Source organism: Rhinatrema bivittatum, chromosome 11 (genome assembly GCF_901001135.1).
Source record: "Rhinatrema bivittatum chromosome 11, aRhiBiv1.1, whole genome shotgun sequence".
NCBI lineage: Eukaryota > Metazoa > Chordata > Amphibia > Gymnophiona > Rhinatrematidae > Rhinatrema > Rhinatrema bivittatum.
This window is the reverse complement of record NC_042625.1, coordinates 35,407,175-35,430,457: the sequence shown is the minus strand read 5'-3', so window position 1 is coordinate 35,430,457 and position 23,283 is coordinate 35,407,175. Positions and strand designations below refer to the sequence as shown.

The 23,283-nt window shown below is 45.6% G+C and overlaps 1 protein-coding gene across 1 annotated transcript in view; it reads left to right on the top strand.

Annotated features, from left to right (window-relative positions):
* The window catches only part of EIF2B1 (eukaryotic translation initiation factor 2B subunit alpha), a 44,415-nt gene that overhangs the window by 13,060 nt on the left and 8,072 nt on the right, over positions 1-23,283 (top strand). Inside the window, exons 6-8 of the mRNA XM_029571201.1 lie at positions 18,483-18,551; positions 18,677-18,752; positions 18,949-19,074. Of these exons, the coding sequence (XP_029427061.1) occupies positions 18,483-18,551; positions 18,677-18,752; positions 18,949-19,074 (271 nt within the window). The remainder of the gene's footprint in view (positions 1-18,482; positions 18,552-18,676; positions 18,753-18,948; positions 19,075-23,283) is intronic.

Sequence of the window (23,283 nt, the reverse complement as noted above, 5' to 3'; positions counted from 1 at the left end):
AATTACTTATCACTCTGGTTGACATTATAACAAGTAGAAAACAATGACAACATATGTCTTACAATGAACAAGGCACTTACTTAGAAGGATTATGTTCCTGTGTAATATTGCTTATTTCCTCTTCAACCGGGCAAGCCAGTCCACACCAGTGGATTGTACACTCAACCAGCAGGTGGAAACGGAGAACAATGACTCACTTCCTCTCATATAGCTCATGACAGACATCAGCCAGCCGGTATTTCTCCATCTCCAGCAGGTGGTGGACATGCATCCTTGCTTGTGGACTTCGGCCTGTCAGGATTGAACAGGCTGTTCTGACCTCCCGTGACGATAGCCTTTGCTCACTCCTTCAGTTGAGTGTCTGATAACACCAGGTGGGGAGCAAGGTGAAGGCTGGTGCCTTAGCCCTCTGCCTGACAGAGGGAGAGTTCTGTAGGGAGAGTGCTGGTAGGATAAGGGAGCCTTGGCCTCAGCCATGTTAATTTGTTTCTCCCTCTCCTCTCTGTCGTGTTCTCCTCTCTACCTGCTCTCTGCCCCAACTTTACCAGTTTCAGCGCGGTAAATACAGTTTATAAATTAACGCACCAAGGAGAGGCAGGAGTAAAATGCCACATAAGAGCGCATTGCGAGCAGGGTCCAGAGTGATAGTGTTAGAGTGGTCGGAATGCTATGGCAGTGCAGGAGGTACACAGCAGATGCCATTTTGGGCTTGCAGTAATGCCACTGAAGCGCAAAAGGGGGAGAGATGGCGTCTGGAGAGCAGCGCGGGAAAAAGTTGCGTGTCTGCTCTGCCTGTCATAATCGGGTAATTAGCTCCAGGAGACCACTCAGCATTTGCCAGAAATGGGCAGAGGCTCAAGGAGATGTCCCTGCAGTGACTTCAGGAGCTCCCAGCTCACAGGAGGGAAGTGTGACAATCGCTCTTCCAGGGGAGGGTGGGGTGTTGAGTCTTCCCTGCTGCCTCTCCTGCCAGTTCCCAGAGGGGTGAGTTAGGAAGGGGCTTTACCTACTCAGGGAATGGATCTTTCCACTGTGTCATGGATGGAATTTTTTTAAAAGCCTGCATGTCTTTTGTAAGGAGCAGGGAAGGGTCCTGGGTTGAATCTCAGCATCGCCCACGACAGCAGTCTCAGGTTCACGGAAGCGGTCAAAAAAGTCTTTGTCTGTCATGCCCCCCCCCAGATGGGTAAAGCAGAGAAGGGGACGTGCTGGGGGAGACTCCTAGGAAGAATCGGGATCCTCGATGGGGGATCCCGACAAGGCGTTTTTGGAGGAAGGGAGAGATTCCCGCAGATGCAGAGCCGCACAAGACAATGCTTCGGCTTTTTCACAGGGACGAGGTGTCTTCCTGATTTTACAGACCCTGAAGGCCCTGGGTTGTGAAGAAGCCTTGCCTGCAGTGGCCCAGAATCTAAAGAAGAATTCTGTGATAATTAGTTTGTGAAAGGTGTCACGGTTATTTCCTCTGCATGAGGCTGTCCAAGAATTGATCGATCTGGAATGGAGTTCTCCTGAGGCCAATTTTAAAAGGGGTTGCTCATTAGCGCTTTTATACCCTATGGATCCTAAGGCTAGGGAGCAGCTCCAGTTTCCCCAACGTGGATGCCCTGGTCTGAGCAGTGACAAAACATATTACCATTCCGGTGGAAAGGAGGTGCAGCTTGAAAAGATGCTCAGGATCAGAAGAGGCAATTTTGAAAGAGGCCTTTGAGGCAGTGGCCATGAATCTATAAATCTCTGCTTGCTGTTGTATGGTGGCCAGGGCTGGATTGCAAATAGCCCAGGAGGCTCAGGAGGCTTTGGGTGAGAATGGCCATACCTGGAGCTGTGTGCTTGGCAGATGTAGGTTATGATTTGGTGGATATGGCTGCTTGTGGGTGGCTTAAGTGATTGCAGCCCAAAGACTTCTTTTGGTTGCGGAACTGGTCCGTGGATACTATTTCAAAGTCCAATCTTACCAAGTTGCCCTTTAAGGGGCGATTGTTTGGGGAGGAATTGGAGAAGATGGGGAGAGTCCAAGTTTCCTCGGTTATCCGAAGACAGAAAATCTACGCCCCGGTTTTTGTCAGAGAAGGGGCGATTTCAGAGCACTCGGCATTTTTACTTTTCCAGAAGTTTGAGTATTGAGAAGTCCTGAGTGGTTATGAGGTCTTTTGAGCAAAGAAGCCAGGTAAAGACAGTGCCTCTGGCTCCGGAGCTCCTTGATCCTCCCAATGAAGTTTTGGGAGTCCATCCTCCAGTTTCAGAGATAGGCAGCCACTTGGCTGTTTTATCGGAGTTGGGCCCACATCATTTCCAATCAGTGGATCTTGGAGGTGGTGCGCAATAGGTGCATCTTGAAGCTTCTCCCTCCTCTCTAATGCTTTTATGGTTTCCCCTTGCCATTCCACAGAAAAGCAGGCAGCAGTTCAGGCCACATTGTAGAGGCTGCTCACTTTGAAGGCTGTTGTTCGGTTCCAAAGGATCAGGAAGGTACAGACCGTTATTCCATTTACCTCTTGGTTTCCAAGGAGGAGGGTTCCTTTTGACCTATTCTAGATCCTAAAGGAGGTAATCGAGCCTTTTGGGTTACCCATTTCTGAATGGCAACCTTAAGGCCAGTCATCATGGCAGTACTGAGGGGAGAGTTCTTTATTTCTCTAGATCTCTCGGAGGCTTACCTACACATTCCGATTCACTTGCACTTGTGGTCTTAGGCCGCCATTATTAGTTTCAGGCGTTGCCTTTCGGCTTGGCTATAGCACCTAGGACCTTTTTCCAAGATATTGGTGGTGGTGGCCATGGCTCCTCGCAAGGAGGCGATTCTAATGCATCCATATTTGGATGACTGGCTAATCTAAGCCAAGTCTGATGCGGTGAGCCGGGTGGTATCAAAGCAGGGTGGTTTAGTTGCTGCAGCACCTGGAATGGGTAGTGAATTTGGCCAAGAGCAACCTGCAACCTTCTCAGGTCCTGGAGTATCTGGGTGTCTGGTTTGATACAGCTCAGGGCAAGGTGATTCTTCCAGAGTCCCACATTCAGAAGATCTGGGGGCAGGTTCAGATCTTGAGATCGGCGGTCTCTCCATTGGTATGGTCATACCCACAGACGCTGGGATCAGTGGCTGCGACGATAGAGGTAGTTCCCTGGGCACGCACTCATAGCCTGGTGCTTAACAATCTAACAGCAGCCTTCGACACTGTGGACCATACCCTGCTATGCCACCAGCTGAGAAAAATTGGAATAGACGGAAGAGTTCACAAATGGTTCTCTTCATTCCTATCTAACAGGACATTCCAAGTAAAACTGGGAAACCATATATCTGACACCTTCCCCCCCATCAGTACTGGTGTCCTCCAGGGCTCAGCACTCTCTGCAACCCTATTCAACATCTGCATGCTTCCTCTGTGTAAATTACTGATGGAAATAGGAATTGCCTACTTATATGCTGATGACAGTTCTACATTCATTTGACTCATCATTTGAAAATACAGCATCGACACTCTCTCAAAATATATGAAGGCAATACAGCAAGAACTAACTGATCTCAAACTAACATTAAACACACACACACACACACACACACACACACACAAATTAACTCATCTGATTAAGGCGAAACTCCTCCATAGTTAAACCTCCATCCCTAAACCTAGGTAATTTCCATATTATGAAAATGTTACAATGAAAAGACACACAAATAAATTAATCACCACAGGATATGCAAAATTGCACATACTGCATATATTGAAATCATTACTAAACCTCAAAGACTTCCGTACGGTTCTACAGTCTCTAATTTTCTCAAATATAGATTACTGTAACTCCCTACTACTCGAACTCCCAACCTGCCTAATAAAAAAAAAAATAAAAAAACCAACCTACAACTACTACGAAATGCTGCTGCAAGACTCTTAATTGGAACCATGAAATCTGATCACATCACTCCCTCGCTAATAGCACTGCATTGGCTACAGATACAATTCCGAATCTATTTCAAAGTATTAACCCTAATTTTTAAATTCATCCCCAATGATAAACATGGACTAATCGGTGTGACGCTATAACCATACACACCACAATGAACTCAAAGGTCCCAAAACAAAGGACTACTAACTGTACCAACAATCCAGAGCACACACATGACCAAATAAGAGATCAAATGTTCTCCACAGCAGGCCGCAAACTGTGGAACTCACTACCGGAGATATTACAAACGATCCCAGAAAGAAAGATATTCAAATGTGAATTAAAAATTTGGTTATTTAAAAACGCTTATAACATAACTTAAATCTATCAGTATGCAGAGTCAACAATAACAAGAACAAAGACTTTATCAAGTAACAACTTATGTCATCTCCCCTATGATTATGTAAACTACTAAACAGAATCCCTAACCTACTAGCCTAATGTCCCATCTCCTCACTTGAGACTTATAAGAACACCTCCCTAGATTCATTGTGTCTTACCAAAGTATGTGCCTTACTAAAATGTGTTACAACAAAGTATCTAATGACCTAGAGGATGAATGTTACTTTTGGAACGACTGTATATAAAATATATTTTACAAAGAATATAAAAAAATATCAAAAAAAAAATATGTATGTAAAAAAAAAAGGCAGGAGCCATACAATAAGGGAAGAGACAACCACGAGCGAAAGGCCCGTGATCGGGATCCCCGCCCACCACACCCGACGTCACCAGCGCCAGAACGCTAAAGAGAGCGACACCAGCAGGCGTCGCAAAAAAAGAGAAATAACCCACCCACCACCAAGCGCCCTGCAACACCGCAACGAAAAAAATAAGAAAGCAGGAGCCATACAATAAGGGAAGAGACGCCCGTGATCGGGAGCCCCGCCCACCACACCCAACATCACCAGCCCCGGAGCGCTAAAGAGAGCGACACCACAGGCGTCGCATATTGTGCGTCGCGTAGGGTCGCGACAAAGGGGCATTCTCCATTGTGCACCCCTTCGTGCAAACCGCAGTGACAGCAGTAATCAAACTCTGGAAAACTACCGAACAACCAATTAAATGGCAAACCATCAACCCCTCAAAGACCTCAAGATCAACAGAAATGATCCAAACGTAGACAACAATTGAGGAACAAAAACAAAAATAAAACACAAGTATCAACACTCAACCATTACACACAACAACAATAAATCTCTCAGCAGCTACTTAACACTTTCTTTCCTACTATTTAATGCTCAATCCATAATTAAGAAAATACCAATCGTCAACGACCTTCTCCAAGATGAAAAACCAGATTTCAAAGCAATCACAGAAACATGGGCAAAAAACACAGACACAGTACTAATCAACCAAATAAATAACTCTACCTACAGAACTTTTTCAATACCCAGACCTAAAAAGAAAGGCGGAGGCCTTATGCTAATCATCAAAAAAAAAATCTACAGATGAAATTACTCCCCACTGGAAATTGCACTATTTGATTCTCCACATCTACAAATTTGTCTGGTATACTGCCCTCCTAATACTCTCGATCGGAACTGCTCACCACTTATTGAATTCTTCCTGACCAGAATATCAACCAACAAACCCATAATTATTCTAGGTGACTTCAACTTACTTAGACACTGCCCCCTACTCTCCCGCTTGCGCCTCAATCATTGAGGCTCTCTCATCACTGGGACTCAGTCAAATCATCAATGGCCCAACACACAAAGCAGGTCACACACTAGACCTAGTCTTCATCAACACTAACATATGGTCTAACCACCAAACTAAGATAACGAAAATACCATGGTCAGACCACTCTATCATCCATGCAAACTTATATTCAAATTGTAAACTTACAACAAGAAAAAGCACAACTAATTCCTTCTCATACCGTCCACCTTTTTGCATCGAAACTCTTCAAGCAAATCTACAAACTGAACTAACAAACATAGACCTATCAAACACAGAAAACACAACATCATCCTGGATTACCATAACTAGAACTGTAGCAGACAAGATAAACCCCATGATAAAGAAAACAATAAAAGAACCAAAAAATCAGAACCTTTGGTACAATGACAACATCAGAGCAGCCAAACGGAAACTCAGAAAAGAGAAATCATGCAGAAACAACAAAACAACCACACTACTCGACACATACAGAGCACAACTAGCAGAATACAAAAAACTCATCCATAAAACAAAAAAAGACTTTTACACTAACAAAATAAACAAATTCCAACATAACCCTAAGATGCTCTTCAACATAGTAAAAAGCCTAACCAGAGGCTGATGACGTCAGCGGAGCGAGCGGTCGCTTAATCCGCAGCTCCTGACCGATCCAACGGGAATCTTTCGCAATTCATGCCATCCAGCGTTTATTTTTTCCCTATAGGACAGCATTTTGGCCAGGCGTCACTAACCCATGTCGTGTAGGAAAAAAGGACACGATTTACAACAGTTTTCCTACAGAAAAGTAAGTCGGGAGAGCACGGCCGAACTGCCCAAAATGGCGGACGATCCCGACTGCGAGGGTACGGGCGGCACGGAAGGCCTAGAACCCCTTTCTGATGCTGAAGTCCCGACAAGGGGAGAATTCAGGGTCTGGTTCCGGGAACTCCGACACGACTTACAATCATTTAAAAAGGAGATTCGAGAGGCTGTCGGGGATATGCGCGAAGAAGTTAATGACATGGGTCGCCGGATTTTTGAGTACGAAACCCTAACGGAGGCCCAGACGGAATCCCTTCAACAACTTAAACAGAGTAATCATAATATGGCCCAAGATATAACGCAGTTGTCGGCGAAGCTGGAGGACCTGGAAAACAGGCACAGACGGGTGAATTTAAGGTTCCGCGGCGTACCAGACTTGCCGGAGTTCTCGGACTGTGCCCAGGTGATCCAGAAAATTTGCAGGGAGCTGTTGCAGGCCGCGGGTGAAGGGGAGGCTAGGGATGTAACCGCCATGCCTGTTGTGAAAATAGAGCGGGCGCACCGAGCGTTGGGCCCCAAAATAGCTAACCGGACCAAAGACATAATTGTATGTTTTCACGAGTATGCTGTCAAGGAAAAAATATATTTGGCAGCGCGGCAGAAAGGGAAGATACTGTTGGATGGCCACGAGATTCAAGTTTTCACAGACCTCTCACCTCTGACACTCAAAAAACGGAGTGAGCTGCGACCGGTCACCATGATTCTCAATAAAGAGAACATTCGTTACCGCTGGGTATTTCCCTTTGGGTTAATTTTCACAGTTCAGGGCCGGTCCTACAGAGCCCAGTCCTGGAAGGAAGCCGTGGCGAGTCTTAAGGAAGCGGGTCTACCAGCTCCGGAACAACCGGCTCCAGAATCTCCTAATGCTTCTAGGAAGGATGAGCCTCGTTGGCAGAGAGCGGGCAAAGGAGGGAAGCGGCTCCGACGCACACCTGATCCTGAGCCTGCATCGTTAGCACCCATATGATTGCGAGCGGATTTTTCCTGGTAGTGCGGTTTGCAGCGGCGCTGGATGGCTGAATATTTCCCAGATTCAGTTTTGTTTTTCCATTTCCCGATCGGGGGGTGCAGCAGGAGTTCTGCTGTGCCATGCCTCCTACATTGGGTCCTGAGGTCAATGTTGTTTATGATCTCTTGTGTGTGGGGGGGGTGGGGGGAGATATGGGGGAAGGGAGTTGGGGGGTTTTTTGCTTTCTCGTTCGACAAGTTATTTGCTTAAACCTGCCTGCATTCAACGATGTGACTATAGCAAGATTGAAGGCCCATGCAACGGTGGATGAGCCCCTGTCAGGGGTTCATGCTGATCTTGCAACATGACTTCCTTTAAGTTATTATCCCTTAATGTTAAGGGATTGAATTCCCCTTATAAACGCCGGTTATTGTTTAAGGATCGACAACGGAACTGCACTGCTATTGCCCTGGTTCAGGAGACACACCTGAGGAGCAAATATGAGCGGCTGATGCGTTCACCCCTTTATCCACAGCAGTTTTGGTCAGCAGCCTCGAGATCTTCCAAGTACTCGGGAGTGGGTGTGCTGTTTCATAAGGATTTTGTATTTGAACTTCAAAAAAGTGTCTCTGATCCGGAGGGACGTTTTATTATGCTTAATATACTGATTGCTGGGGAGAAGTTTACTATTGTGAATATCTATGCTCCTAATGTTCAGCAAGCACGTTTTTATGACACCTTACTTACCGAAATTCAATTACATTTAGAGGGTCATCTTATTTTAGCCGGCGATTGTAATATACCTATTAGCCCAGACCTGGATACATCTAAGGGGCGTGGATCAGTCTCTAAGAGGGATCGAGGTGGCTTCTTAACTCTAGTTCGTCATCTCCAGTTAGTAGACACCTGGCGGTTTTATAACCCTGTAAAAAGGGAATATACCTTTTATTCCCGGCCGCACGACTTATATACTAGAATTGACTATATATTTATTGACAAGGGGCTTATTAATCGGGCGGCCAAAGCCCATATTGGAGTTCTGACGTGGTCGGATCATGCTCCAACGGGGGTGGAACTATTTTTTCCCCAATACGACAGGGGGCAAAGATTCTGGAGGATGAACGACAGCTTATTAGATGATATGGCTTACTTAGCTCAATGCCGCCAGTTTATTAAGGAATATATACAATTGAATGCTACCCCGGATATTACCCCTGTCGTCCTTTGGGACTGCCTGAAAGCAGTTATTAGGGGAAAGCTTATAGCCCGGGCGACTTTTGTCAAACGGAAGGACTTGCAAGAGCGGGTTTCCCTTTGTTCTACTCTCGAGGCGTTGGAACGCCAGCATCAGCTGAGACCTGCTGAGGAGCTCTTGCGGCAGGCAGATCAATGTCGAGCGCAGATCGCCTCCCTCGATGCGGCTAAAATAGCTTATGATATGGAAAGGGTACAACAAACCTTTTTTGAGGGGGGAAATAGGGCGGGGAAACTACTGGCCAACAAATTGCGGGCTAAACAAATGCAGAATCTCATTACTAAGCTGAGAGGTGAGCAAGGGAACCTGGTGACCACTAACGAGGGTATCAGACAAGAATTCCTACACTTTTACTCTACATTGTACATGGGGAGGACGGATATAACGGAAACGGATATTGCAGCATTTTTAGATAGTGTCTTTCTGCCTCGCTTATCTGAGGATCACTGTACCGCTTTAGATGCTGAGATTTCCTCAATGGAAGTATCTGCTGCTATTAAACAATTAAAGGCCAACAAATCGCCTGGGTTGGATGGTTTCACAGCTCGTTTTTACCAAAGTTTTCAGGATGAGCTTACGGGACCGCTTACCCAGATGTTTAATGCATTACGGTCTGGCGCTTGATTTTCCCCACATACAAATGTGGCTGGGATCACAGTGATCGCCAAGCCAGGTAGAGACGCTACTAAATGTGGTTCTTATCGACCAATTTCATTGTTGAATATCGATCTTAAGATTCTGGCCAAGATCCTAGCGAACCGTCTTAACAACTATATTGCACGCCTAATACACCCGGATCAAGCGGGCTTTATTCCCGGTCGTATGGCCTCAGATAACGTAAGGAAAATTTTGGACTCACTCTGGTGGGTTAAAAGACAGAAGCTCCCTTTCTTGTTGATGGCTATGGACGCGGAAAAGGCCTTTGATCTGGTTCATTGGCCTTTTCTTTTCCAGACCCTTGAAAAGTTTGGTTTTGGAAGTTATTTTCTCACATGGATTCGTACACTTTACCATAACCCTAGGGCGTGCATAAAAGTTAACGGGGGATATTCGCCCTTTTTTCCAGTGGGACGGGGAACGAGGCAGGGTTGCCCCTTATCCCCCCTGCTGTTCGCTATTTTCATAGAACCCTTAGCGCAGAAGATTAGAGAGGACCCAGGGGTGATGGGTGTTACTGTGGGAAGTTTTTCGTCTAAATTGGCTATGTTTGCTGACGATGTGATCTTAACACTGACAAACCCCAGGACTTCGCTGCCTAGGGTGGTAGATATCATTAAGACTTTTAGCCAGGTTTCGGGTTATTCGCTCAATTGGGATAAAACGGAAATTCTCAATGTCACTCTCACAGATGGGGAGGTGAAACAACTTAAAGAGACCTTTCGGTTTCGTTGGGCCAAGGATAAGATTAAATATTTAGGGGTCTATCTAGGGGCCCATCGAGATATCTACAGCATTAATTATCCTCCGATGGTGGCTAAAATGTATAAAGAACTTGAAGAATGGAGCCGCTATCATATCTCGTGGCTGGGGCGGGTAGCCACTTTTAAAATGAATATTTTACCTAGATTTTGCTACCTATTCCAGACTTTACCGGTAAATTCTAGATTTTGCTACCTATTCCAGACTTTACCGGTAACCCTCCTCACTAACCTCCACATCAAGCATTTTATTTATGCGGACGATGTGCAACTTATTTTCCCATTCTCTGACTCTCTCCTTACTGCCCTTCGCAACTGGGAATCCTGTCTCTCAGCCATCAACAAATTACTAAATGACATGCAACTAGTGCTAAACCCCAGCAAGACTGAACTTTTAATTATATCTAACAGGCCACCGCTCCCAGACATCCCACCTGCATACTCTTCCACAACTTTCCCATCACAAGTTCGCAACCTTGGTGTTTTCATTGATAACCATCTTACATTCAAACCTTTCATTAAATCTATCATTAAGGAATGCTTCTTTAAGCTCCAAACCATAAAAAAACTCAAACCACTGCTACACTTTTCTGATTTCCGCACTGTACTACAGTCTATCATTTTATCTAAGGTAGACTATTGTAATGCACTTTTTCTAGGCATCCCCGCTACCCATATCAAACCCCTACAACTACTACAAAACGCTGCCGCCAGGATACTATCAAACACGAAAAAAAGAGATCACATCACCCCTACACTCATCGAACTTCATTGGCTCCCTATACACTCTCGAATTCTCTATAAAGCCTGTTCCATCATCCACAAAAGTCTGTTGAACTCTAACCTGAAATGGATTAACCCCCCACTCCTCCCCCGCACCTCGAATAGACCCACACGTACTGCCCTCCAAGGAACCCTACGTGCACAACCTATCAAATCTTTCAAATTATCGTCCACTATAAACAGAGCTTTCTCCCTAGCCGGCCCCTCTATATGGAACTCCCTGCCTCCTGATATACGCCTGGAATCATACACACCCACTTTCAAAAAAAAACTGAAAACATGGCTCTTCCAGCAAGCTTACCACACATCACCTCCCATTACATAAATCCTTACTGATTAAATAAGTGATTCTCCTAGAATCTGATACGCGACTTATGATTTATTTCTCGGATTACGTTGTATGCCTATCGATTTTGTACTTTGACTCGGCTATTTATGTACTTATCTTTTGTATAGTTTTGGTGATATGTATATAGTGATTTTGCTGTTCTCAATTTTTATGTAAGGGCCCTGCCCAAAAGTTAACCTGTTTGCAATGTTATATGTAAGGGTTCTGCCCAATGGTTCCTGTTTAACTGTAAACCGATACGATGTGTGAACGGTTATCGGTATAAAAAAGACATTAAATAAATAAATAAAATAAATAACAATCCCACCGGCCAGTTTAATTAAATGGCAACGGCGTCTGATGAAATTTATATGGCAAGGTAAACAACCGAGAGTGGCGCGAAATGTACTTTATCGCCCAAAGTTGCATGGAGGATTGGCCATTCCCAATTTAATTTGGTATCATGCCGCTGCTCAACTTAGGGCAATAACCGATTGGCACAAGAAGGATGGGAGCAAAGCTTGGGTAGCTTTGGAGCAAGAATTAGTAGGTTCCTGCCCTCTATCGGCCTTGGTTTGGAGACCCAAGAAAGAGTGGTTGAATCTTTTGTCCACCCCGCCACCTGTCCAACATACGCTCCAGGTTTGGCATTCTTGGCGTAAAGTCCTTGTGGGAGATAGGTATGGGTCTATAAATTCCAGGCCTTTTTATCACTCGGACTTTTTAGGGGGTAAAGCTTATCAGGTCTATGGGGTCTGGATGAGGAGTGGGATTACCTCCTGTGTTCAACTATGGGAAAATAATACCTGGGTGCCTTTTGAAACTCTACAGGACAGGTACGGTTTAGGCCCCGAAGAAAGATATCGGTATCTCCAGGTGTTGGCTTATGGACGCGACTCTGGATTGAAGAGGGATCTGCAATCACCGGTATCCCTCTTTGAATCCTTTTGTAAAGAGGCGGACAAAATCCCCAGACTACTTTCTAGAATCTATAAATTGTTGAATAGGGACTTGCACTCTCGCCCTTCTTTTCTAGTGGCCTGGGAAAGGGATCTTGGGGGACCGATGGAGGAAGATTTTTGGGAGTCTGTGTTTGCTTCCTTGGGGAAAGGTCTCATTTCTGCTTCTTTAGCTGAAAACAGTTATAAGCTATTGTATAGGTGGCACTTTACGCCAGCCCGCCTACACCATATTTTTGAGGGGGTATCCGATTCCTGCTGGAAAGGGTGCGGGATGGTGGGGACATTTTTCCATCTTTGGTGGAGGTGCCCTGTAATAACGGGGATATGGGAGAGGGTGGCCAGGTGGCTATCCGACATTTTACACGTGCAATGTGAAATTTCCCCGCAGGCAGCACTCTTGCACGGGGAACTATTAGGGAGTGACCCCCATCAAAACTTGTTTCTTAAATTGGTATTTACAGCCACTAGATGTGAAATAGCACTCCACTGGAAACACCCCACAGGCCCTTCTTTAACTCAAATCCAGTCGAGGGTTGCCAAAATATATTCTCTTAGTAAAATCACTGCTCATAAACAGCATAGGATGGGGTGGTTTCGAAAGATTTGGAGCCCATACCAACTATGGAGGGAGTCTCACATCCAAGTTGTTTAGGGTTGGATCTTTGTAGGAAGCGCATACGTGTTGAGGGTTGGACAGGTTTAATCATGTCTGTTTTTGCAGTACTTGTCATCATTATTGATATAGTAAACGCAGGGAAGGGGGGGAGGTGGGTGGGTAGGGGGGTGGACGGAGGGAGAAATAATCAAACATGTAGAGGCTTTTCTTATTATGTTTATTGCTTGATCAGCGTTGAATATTTGTGATGTTTTATGACACACTGTTGTTCATTAAGCACAGCCTGTTACAATAAAAATCTTTAATTACAAAAAAAAAAAAAAAGCCTAACCAAATCATCTTATGATAATCAGTCACAATCCACACCAAAGATCACTAGTAACGACTTTGCAGATTTCTTTAATGAAAGAATTTGCAGATTTCTTTAATGAAAAAATCAAAATCCTCATAAAGAACAACCTCAAAAATGACTCACAAGACCAGAAAATACAGAACATTCAAACAAAAAGCTGGCCCAACTGTGAGACAGCATCTTCTCTGGAAATCCAAATGATCATAAAAAAAATGAACCCAGCCAAACATCCTATTGATGCCATACCCATTACAATGATAAAAAATCTTATTAACTAAGACGATAACTGACATCGTAAACCTTTTCCTCACGGAAGGAAACTACCCAGAATGCCTAAAATCTGCAATCATCAAACCCATTATGAAAAAGAATAATCTTGATCCAGAAAACCCACTGAACTACCGACCCATATCAAATCTACCATTCATTGCCAAAATCATTGAGAAAAGTCGTCCACACACGGCTCAGTGACCACCTGGAGGAAAATAACATCCTGCTACCCTCGCAATTTGGCTTCAGAAAACAACTGAACACGGAGACTCTACTACTAGCAATTAATGACTTCGTACTCAAAGGTTTCAAAAACGGCCACAGCTACCTTCTAGTCCTACTTGACCTATCAGCAGCCTTTGATACAGTAAACCACTCTATCATGATTGACTATCTATCTGAAATTGGGGCACAGGAAACAACCCTACAATGGTTGTCTTCATACCTACCACAAAGAACCTACCAAGTGCTGCTCAATGATACCCTCTCAAAGAAAATTAAAGTAAACACTGGAGTTCCCCAAGGATCCGCTCTATCAGTGACGCTCTTCAACATCTATCTGCTTCCAATGTGCAACTTCCTATCAAATCTTAATCTGACCCACTTCATCTATGCTGATGACATTCAAATATTAATCCCAATACAAAAATCACTAGAAGAAACATACAAATTAACAACCACTTACCTAAGCAGAATAAAGGAAATACTAACCAACTGAAAACTCATCCTTAACCTCGACAAGACCGAAATAAACATATTAGACAGACAGAACAACTCTCCTCAACTTCCACCACTCAACCTAATTAACCAAAATACGGTTATATCTCCGGTCAATCATGCCCGCAATCTTGGAGTAATAATTGACAAGGAACTTCTTTCAAAAACCACATCACAACAAAAATCAAAGACTGATATAATAAACTACTAACATTCCATTAATTAAAACCTTTCCTTTCCACCAATGACTTCAGATCAGTCCTTCAATTACTCATTTTCTCTAACCTAGACTACTGTAACTCACTCCTTTTCAACCTACCTCTAAACACTATGGGGCGGATTTTCAGAGCCCTGCTCGCGTAAATCCGCCCAAAACCGGGCGGATTTACGCGAGCAGGGCCCTGCGCGCCGGGAAGCCTATTTTACATAGGCCTCCCGGCGCGCGCAGAGCCCCGGGACTCGCGTAAGTCCCGGGGTTCTCGGAGGGGGGCGTGTCGGGGGGCGGGCCCGGTCGTCGCGGCGTTCCGGGGGGGTGTCGGCAGCGTTTTGGGGGCGGGTATGGGGGCGTGGCTACGGCCCGGGGGCGTGGCCGCGCCCTCCGTACCCGCCCCCAGGTCGCGGCCCGGCGCGCAGCAGGCCCGCTGGCGTGCGGGGATTTACGTCTCCCTCCGGGAGGCGTAAATCCCCCGACAAAGGTAAGGGGGGGGTGTAGACAGGGCCGGGTGGGTGGGTTAGGTAGGGGAAGGGAGGGTAAGGTGAGGCGAGGGCAAAGGAAAGTTCCCTCCGAGGCCGCTCCGATTTCGGAGCGGCCTTGGAGGGAACGGGGGGAGGCAGCGCGGCTCGGCGCGCACAGGCTATACAAAATCGATAGCCTTGCGCGCGCCGATCCAGGATTTTAGTGGATACGCGCGGCTCCGCGCGTATCTACTAAAATCCAGCGTACTTTTGCTTGAGTCTGATGCACAAGCAAAAGTAGGCTGATCGCGCTTCTTTTAAAATCTACCCCTATATGTCCACTCCAAATCCTACAAAACACAGCCGCAAGAATCCTCACTGGATCTAAAAAACATGACCACATCATTCCAACACTTATCTCACTACACTGGCTACCAATAAAATTCAGGATTGAATACAAAATACTATCCATACTACATAAAATTATATATGAAAAACAAGAAAACTGGCTAAGTTCCTCCATAAAACTACATACCCCAAACAGAAACCTCAGATCAGCAAATAAAGGACTTCTAAAGACACCACCAACTCGTTCCAAACAACTCGCCTCAACCCAAAAGAGAGCAATCTCTCTAGGAAGCCTGAAACTCTGGAACTCCCTCCCAACCAAACTCAGAACTCAAGTAAACCTAAAAACTTTCAAAAAAGATCTAAAAATATGGATGTTCACCAAAACATACCAACTCACCCAATGAACAAAACAACGCCAAGCCCCTCCGGTCTAACCTTAAGAAAACTGAAACTCAACACAAGTATATATTATAACAAAGAATTGAAACGTGAAAAAAATGAACAGCATCTAACTTGTATATTATGTCTCTGTTAACAATCATTTGAACCTTTTTGAAAACCTTGTTAACCTCCTTAACCTTGTAATCCATCATATTTTTGTTAACTGTTATGATGGCGAAACCGAATGATGGTATATAAAACTCGACAGATAAATAATAGACTAAATAATAAATAATAATAAAAATATGCATCCTCTGAAGAGGTCCCTTCTGGCCTGCTGGAACCCTCAGTTTCACAAGTACAATGTGCTGTTGATCTTGCCGCTGGAGGTAAGATGACAGTTGCTCTGGTGGTTACACAGGGAGCATCTAGAGAAAGGAATGGAATTGGAGACTCCAGACTGGTTGGTGATCTCTACACTACAGATGCGAGTCTACAAGGTTGGGGAGCTCACTCTCAGGAACTAGTGGCTCAGGGGCAGTGGGCGCCCGAAGAGGTATCTTGGTCCATCAACTGGCTGGAAGCCTGTGCAATTCTGCTACCCTATCTGCAGTTTGAGGCCCAGTTGGAAGGAAAAACGGTAAAAGTAATGTTGGACAATGTGACAGCAGTGGCCTACATAAATCATCAAGGGGGGACTCGAAGTTGACAAGTCTCTCAGGAAATGGATCTCCTTCCGTGGGTGGAACAGCATTTGCTAGTGTTATTGGCTTCTCATATAGCAGGGGTTGACAGTGTGCGGGAGGACTATCTCTGTCGTCACAAGTTAGATCCAGGAGAATAGGAATTGGTCCCCAAAGTGTTTTGACTTATCGTGGAGTGATGGGGTTGGCCCTTTCTGGATCTGATGGCGAGCTGCAAGAACATAAAAGTGGACCACTTTTACAGTCGGACCTGAGTTGTTCTAGTGTTCGGAGTGGATGTGTTGGTTCAGTCTTGGCTAAGGGGAAAGTTGCTATATAGGTTTCCACTATAGCCCATGACTAGTCAGTTACTACAGAAGATAGCGTGGTATCCAAGCTTGGTGATCCTGGTAGCCCCAGATTGGCTGCACAGGCCAAGGTACACAGATATCCATCTGTTGGTGAAGATTCCATGGCAGCTCTCTCTGCTTGGGGGCTTCTGCAGCAGGGTCCGGAATTTTACGACAATCCAGATCAGTTTTGTCTTAGCATTTGACCCTTTGAGAGCTCTTGACTGTTGATCCAGGGGTATTCGGGTCCGGTGGTGGAAACTTGAGAGCATGAAATTTTTCCACCTCCTTGGCCTATATCTGGGTCTGGTGAGTCATTGAACATTGGTGTCAGGGCCACGCTTGTCTTCCTGCCTGTGTCTATTCCTTTGATCTTAGAGTTTTTACAGGAAGGTCTGAGTAAAGGTTTAACCTTGAACATGCTCCAAAGTGCAGGTGACTGCCATAGCATGTTATCAGGGACACATACAGGGGAGGCCCCTCTCTTCATATCCAGATGTGTCTAGATTTCGGAGGGTGTGAAGCACCTTAGACCCCCCCCCCCCCCCCTGCGTTTCCCATTGCCTTTATGGAATTTGAATCTGGTTCTCTTCTTTTGGACAGGTCCAACCTTTCATCCTCTGCGGGATATTTCTTTGCGGTTGTTGACTTTGAAGATGGTGTTTCTGGTCGCTATTTGTTGGGCAAGGTGGATTTCAAAATTGGAAGCCTTGTCATGTAAAGAGCCCTTTTTGATTATTATGCCAGATAGGGTCCAGTTAAGGACAGTTCCTGCCCTTTTTCTGAAAGTGGTTTCAGATTTCCATTTGAAACAGTTGGTTTTTCTACCATCCTTAAATAGGGAGTTGGATAGACAAAATCAGGAAATTGTGCCTATTGGATATGCGGTGGCATTTATTGTATTAACTGGAAGTTACCAATATTTTCTGTAAAACGGAGCGGCTCTTTCTTCCTCACCAAAGATTGAAGAAGGGGGAGGCGGCCTCTTGTGCCACGGTGGCTTGGTGGATTAAGGAAGTGGTGACAGCAGTCTCTGTGGATGCCGGGAAGCCTCTTTCGAAGCAGATAACACATTCGACCCAGGTGCATATGGTTTCCTGAGTGGAATTGCATTTACTTTCTCTGGTGGAGATCTGTAGAGCGGCGACATGGTCTTCCTTGCGTACATTTACCGGATACTATCAGTTAGATTTGGCTGCGTGGTAGGATTTGTCCTCTGCTAGGGCCTCGGGCAGCTTCCTTCCTGTCTGAGGAGTAGCTTTGGTACATCTCACTGGTGTGAACTGGTTTGCCCAGATGAAGAGGAAGGTGAAATTACTTCTTACCTAGATAATTTCCTTTCCTCAAAGTAGGGCGAGCCGTTCCACCATCCCACCCTGAGCTGCCTTGAAGCGGCTGACTTTCTCCTGTTGTGTGAGATCCTTATTAAGGAACATATTCTATGGCAAGGATCTCAGACACACATGGACTTGCACTGTACCAGGTGAGTTTCGTTCTACAATATTCGTTTTATAGTTTTTCCTATGAGTCTATGGTTGGCAGAGTCCAGTGTTTCCATTATGTTTTAAAATAAATAATGGAAGAACATTCTATTTTGAATAGTGATTATTGGAGGATGCAATAATGTTTAGGTAGTTTAGTGTCCACAGTTGACTTTTGAAGAAAAATATTGTCTGACTGATGTATATGATGAGCCATATGAGAGGAATGTCAGCAAGTCATTGTTCTCCATCTCCAACTGTGGACTGGCTTACTCTACTTCGAGGCAAGGAAATTATCAGGTAAGAAGTAATTTCACCTTTCACATCTGTTTTCTATAAAGCCACTGGTCATTACCAGTTTGTAAATCTGCTTGGCTCTTAAGAGCAGTTTCCTACAGATCATGCTCTGCACTGATTAACAGATAATATAAGCTTTAGATGTTTGTGTGTCTCTAAACCTTAATTTTCTCTTCAAGGAAGACCATGGCAGCAGCCCTTAGAAAGCTCAATGTTCCTGTAACTGTCATTTTGGACGCTGCAGTCGGGTGAGTGTGATTCACAGTATTAATCATTGGCAATCTGGCTTATTATCTTGAGGTTCTTCCCAAATACCATAAAATATCATGGACTTGCATTGATGCGGATGTAAAGAGTATCTCTTTATTCACAGTTACATGATGGAAAAAGTGGATCTGGTCATAGTTGGTGCTGAAGGTGTAGTTGAAAGTGGAGGAATAATTAATAAGGTAATTTTAAATGTATTTTCTGCATTTATTTGGAGTATTTTTGAACCAAGAAAGATTCGGAAGTCAGACTATCTAATTCATTTTTGTACCTATCAATTTGACGGATGCGTGCTCCTATCAGAAAAAATGATATGCTTATATGATTATGCTTTAACGCTGGTGTAAACAGAAATAAGTGAAACACGTGTCTCCACAGATTGGTACCAATCAGATGGCAGTGTGTGCAAAAGCTCAGAACAAGCCCTTCTATGTAGTGGCAGAAAGTTTCAAGTTTGTAAGACTTTTCCCTCTCAATCAGCAAGATGTCCCTGATAAATTTAAGGTAAGCATTTAAAAACTAGAAGGTATTTTGTAATTGTTGAAGTGACACAGTAGGGATGAGAGGTTCATAATTCTGTATCCTAATACCCTACAGTCAAAACAGGAAAAAATACATTCATGCATATTAAATCTGTTGTAATTTGGTTCTAAGCTTGAACTTTATTTTTAAAGAAAATGATGGTGCTCATTATTTTTAAATGGAAGTAGCACTAATTGAAGCATTGAGGAAGGGGGGGGGCAGGGCGGGAAGTAGGGTGACATCTCCGCGGACAAGTAGAATGGTAGTCCTCCTACATGGGTGACATCAGATGGAGCCCGATGCGGAAAACATATGTCAAAGTTTCTAGAAAACTAGGTACACTGAGCATGCTCTATACCGTGCATCACGCAAGGTCCCTCTTCAGTCTCTCTCTTTTTTTAACACGTGGAGCTGTGACCCTTGCAGTTTGAGCTCTAAACCTTTTGGCTTTTTGCCTCATGGAAAACTTTGTTTGTGCAGTTTTTTCACAATCTCTTCCTTCGGTCCGTCACCGGGTCTCTCTGTGCCTCCCCATAGTGCCCCCAGTCAGGGTTTTTGGTGTTCGGATAAGTTTCCTTTTACAGTCTGTTCCCCCTGTGGTGGCGATGCCTTAGTGCCTATCTTCCATCAATGCCCACTGTCATCATTCCGTGTTTTTTTCCCCCATTTGTTTCACCCCGTCTTGGCTGCGTCTGGTTTCCAATAATGGTCCCAGTGCCCGAGGGCCATGTCGATCACTGATCCTCATGAGGTTTGTATCCTCTGCCTGGGGGCATCACATGACGTCCAAGGATGCTGCTTGTGCACCTAGATGACCCTGAAGGGACATCCGCTCCGACGCAACAAGATGGACAACCTCTTCAGGTCAAAGAAGTCCAAGCCATCGGTGGACCTCGGAGCCACACTGATGGACTCTATGCCATTGACATCAGTGGGACCATCTGTTCCATCAAGGTCGCCAGTGAATGGGGTGCCAGAGATCGACCATTGTCGATCTCCTCCAGGCAGAGGACGACTGGTTCATCGTCCTCAACTTCGGCACCGGGAAAAAGACTGGGCCGAGCATCATGGGAAGACCAAGAAGCATCAGTACTGGTCCCCATTGATGCACGAGGATGCAACTGGCTTTTGCCACGATGCCCCTGTGGCGAGGAGCGCTCAACCTCCATTGATGCCTGCATTACATGATGGTCTCCACCAGTCCTGGTTCCAGTCGCTGATCCCCCTCACAGGTCTAAGGAAGATCTGGATACCCCTCCTTCTTCCTAGTTTGTGTTGGCATCGTCAACTTTTGAGGAGCAAGCACTGCAAGGTTTCAGTCCTGCAGCACCGACAGCACCAGATCCGGTGCCACCCCTGCTCATACCACTTCTGGAGAAGCCAGTGTGCTCATTAGTGCCTTACTGACCCAGCTGGCATCAGTTCCCGGGGCAGCACCCGAGTCTGGCAGGGCATCGAGGCCTCCACTTACTGATTATGGTGCTTGTTACTGGTTCTTCTGAAGAGGAAGCTCCGCCAAGGCCAGCAGAGATGCTGAGGCTGGTAGTCCCACGTCCAGTTCCATCCATGCCTGTTCCTCTGGACATTGGCCAAGTACCTAGGGCCCCATTCCCTGTGGTATACAGTGAGGATGAGGGTCCCTATGGCCCCTGGGGGGATGATCAGGTGGAATCTGCCAAGGATTTGGATGGTGTCCTATCAGATCCTTCTCTTCCAGAAGAGCAAAGGCGGTCTCTGCCTGAGGACTTAATTTTATTTATTTATTTGATTTATATTCTGCTTTTCAGCCACTTCAAAGCAGCTTACATTCAGGGACTGTAGTTATTTCTGTCCCCAGAGGGCTCACAATCTAACTTAACCTTTGCAGGGTTTGTCAGGGAGATGGCGGAAGCCATCCCCTTCCAATGTTTGATTGAAGATGAGGCCAGGCACAAAATAGTTGAGGTTTTTCAGTTCATGGAGCCTCCTAAGGAGGTTGTGGCAATCCCAGCACATGAGATCCTTAAAGAGTTGCTGCTGAGGATTTGGTAACACCCCCTCACAGTGCCTCCTGTGAATAAGAAGGCAGACGGGGTTTACCTCATCCAAAAAGCTGCCGGATTCGATAAGCGTCAGCTGCCCCATCACTCTGTGGTGGTTGAATCCGCCCTTAAGAGGGCCAAGCGCTCTTGGACCCACTCCTCTGCACCCCCAGGGAAGGACCATAGAGTGCTGGACACTCTTGGGAAGAAGATGTTCCAAGGCACCATGCTTATTGCCTACCAGCTCTACATGAGTCAATACACGCGGGATATCTGGAAGCAGGTGCAGGTGGTGGCTAAACACCTGCTTCAACAGCAGCAAGACCCTCTCATGTCACTGGTACACAAGGGTTTGGAGTGTGGAAAACATGAGGTCCGTGCAACCTACAATGTTTTCAAAATGGCTTTGAGGGTCTCTGCAGCAGGAATCAGCACCCGCAGCCTGGCCTAGCTGTGGGCCTCTGATCTCAGACCACAGGTAGAGGAACAATTCGACGTGCCATGTACTAGAGAGAATCTCTTTGGAGATAGGGTGAATGATACTATGGCCCAACTCCGGGACCATCATGAAGCCCTTCAACAACTCTCTGCCAGCAATCCAGACCCGTCCTCCTCACCCAGAAAACAGTCGAGGCCGGGGCCCAGGAACTCTTTCACCAAAGGAAGTACTATCATCTGCCTCCTCAATCCCATACACATCATCAGAGCTTCTGCGGCCATTCCAGGCAGCAGAGAGCTTCCAAGCCGCAGCCAGCTCCTCAGTTAACTCCGGGAACAGGGTTTTGACTGGGCTGTAGGGAATGTAAACCAGTTGCCCGAACCCAGGACAATGAACCCTCCAGTCGGGGGCAGGCTGCGGTTCTTTACGAACTGGTAGCACATTGTAACCTCGGACCAGTGGGTTTTGTCCCTTGTCCACCAAATGTACCAATTAAATCTATTGGGTGTCCAACCCAATTGCCGCCCTTGCCCATTTTTGGGGCTGGTAGCACAGCCGAGGCTGCTACAAGTGGAGCTCTCCTCCATCTTAATGGGCAGAGCGATCAAGCCCATACCACCAGGGCAAAAAGGGCGGGGATTCTACTCCAGATTCTTCTGATTCCAAAGAAACAGAAGGAATCTGTCCCATCTTAGACCTGAGGGCCTTGTACAAGTTTCTAAAAAAAAAAAAAAAAAAAAAAAAGCAAAGTTGAGGATGGTTTCTCTGGGCACCTTGATTTCCCCCCGCCGTTGCAAAAAGGGTACTAGCTGTGCTCACTTAACTCAAAGGACGCATACACCCATATCAAGATCTTCCCCGGTTATAGGAAGTATAGGAAAATTGGTCCTTATCTGCTAATTTTCGTTCCTGCAGTACCTCAGTGCAGTCCAGACTCCTAGGTTATGCCTCCTTGCCAGCAGATGGAGACAGAGAAAATTTCACTGACCCTATATATAACCCACTGTGCCACCTGCAGTCCCTCAGTATTGACCTGTACCCAAATCAAGATGACAGCAACAACCATATATTTCTAAACAAACTTCTAAGGAAACTCGCTCCCCTCCAATGAACAAGAAGGTGAAGTTGCCCAAAAAGACAACAGAAAATTCATTTCCCAAATTCAACATAGAAAACCTCCAACAACTCCACACTATATACAAAGTAACAGAACGAGTGGCGGACTCTCCCCCCCAGAAAATGGGCTGGTTTTTGGACTGATCTGTGGTACTACAGGAACAAAAATTAGCAGGTACGAACCAATTTTCCTTTCCCTATATGGACCCAGATCAGTCCAGACTCCTGGAATGTACCTAAGCTCCTCAACTTGAATGGGACATGGAGAGTTCCTCTCATAGAACACTCTCATTAAAGCACATGGAAGCTGGATCCCCCACATCCAAGCGATAATGCCTAGCAAAAGTGTGCAACGACTTCCCAGTAGCCACCCACCAAATTACATGCGGATACACGTGTGAGACTCAGCGCAGGAAGTCGCCTAAAAACAAGTCAAGTGCACCCCTAAACCCCCTGACAGCGGGTGTTCGTTAGAAATTTGTCAACTTGATTGCTTCCTTCAATCTCCGCACAATTTTAGCCTTAGACGACTTATTTCCCTTCTTTGGATCACTCCACAGTACAAAGAGGTAATGCGATCTACGGCAATCATAAGTGACCTTTAGTTACCTCAAT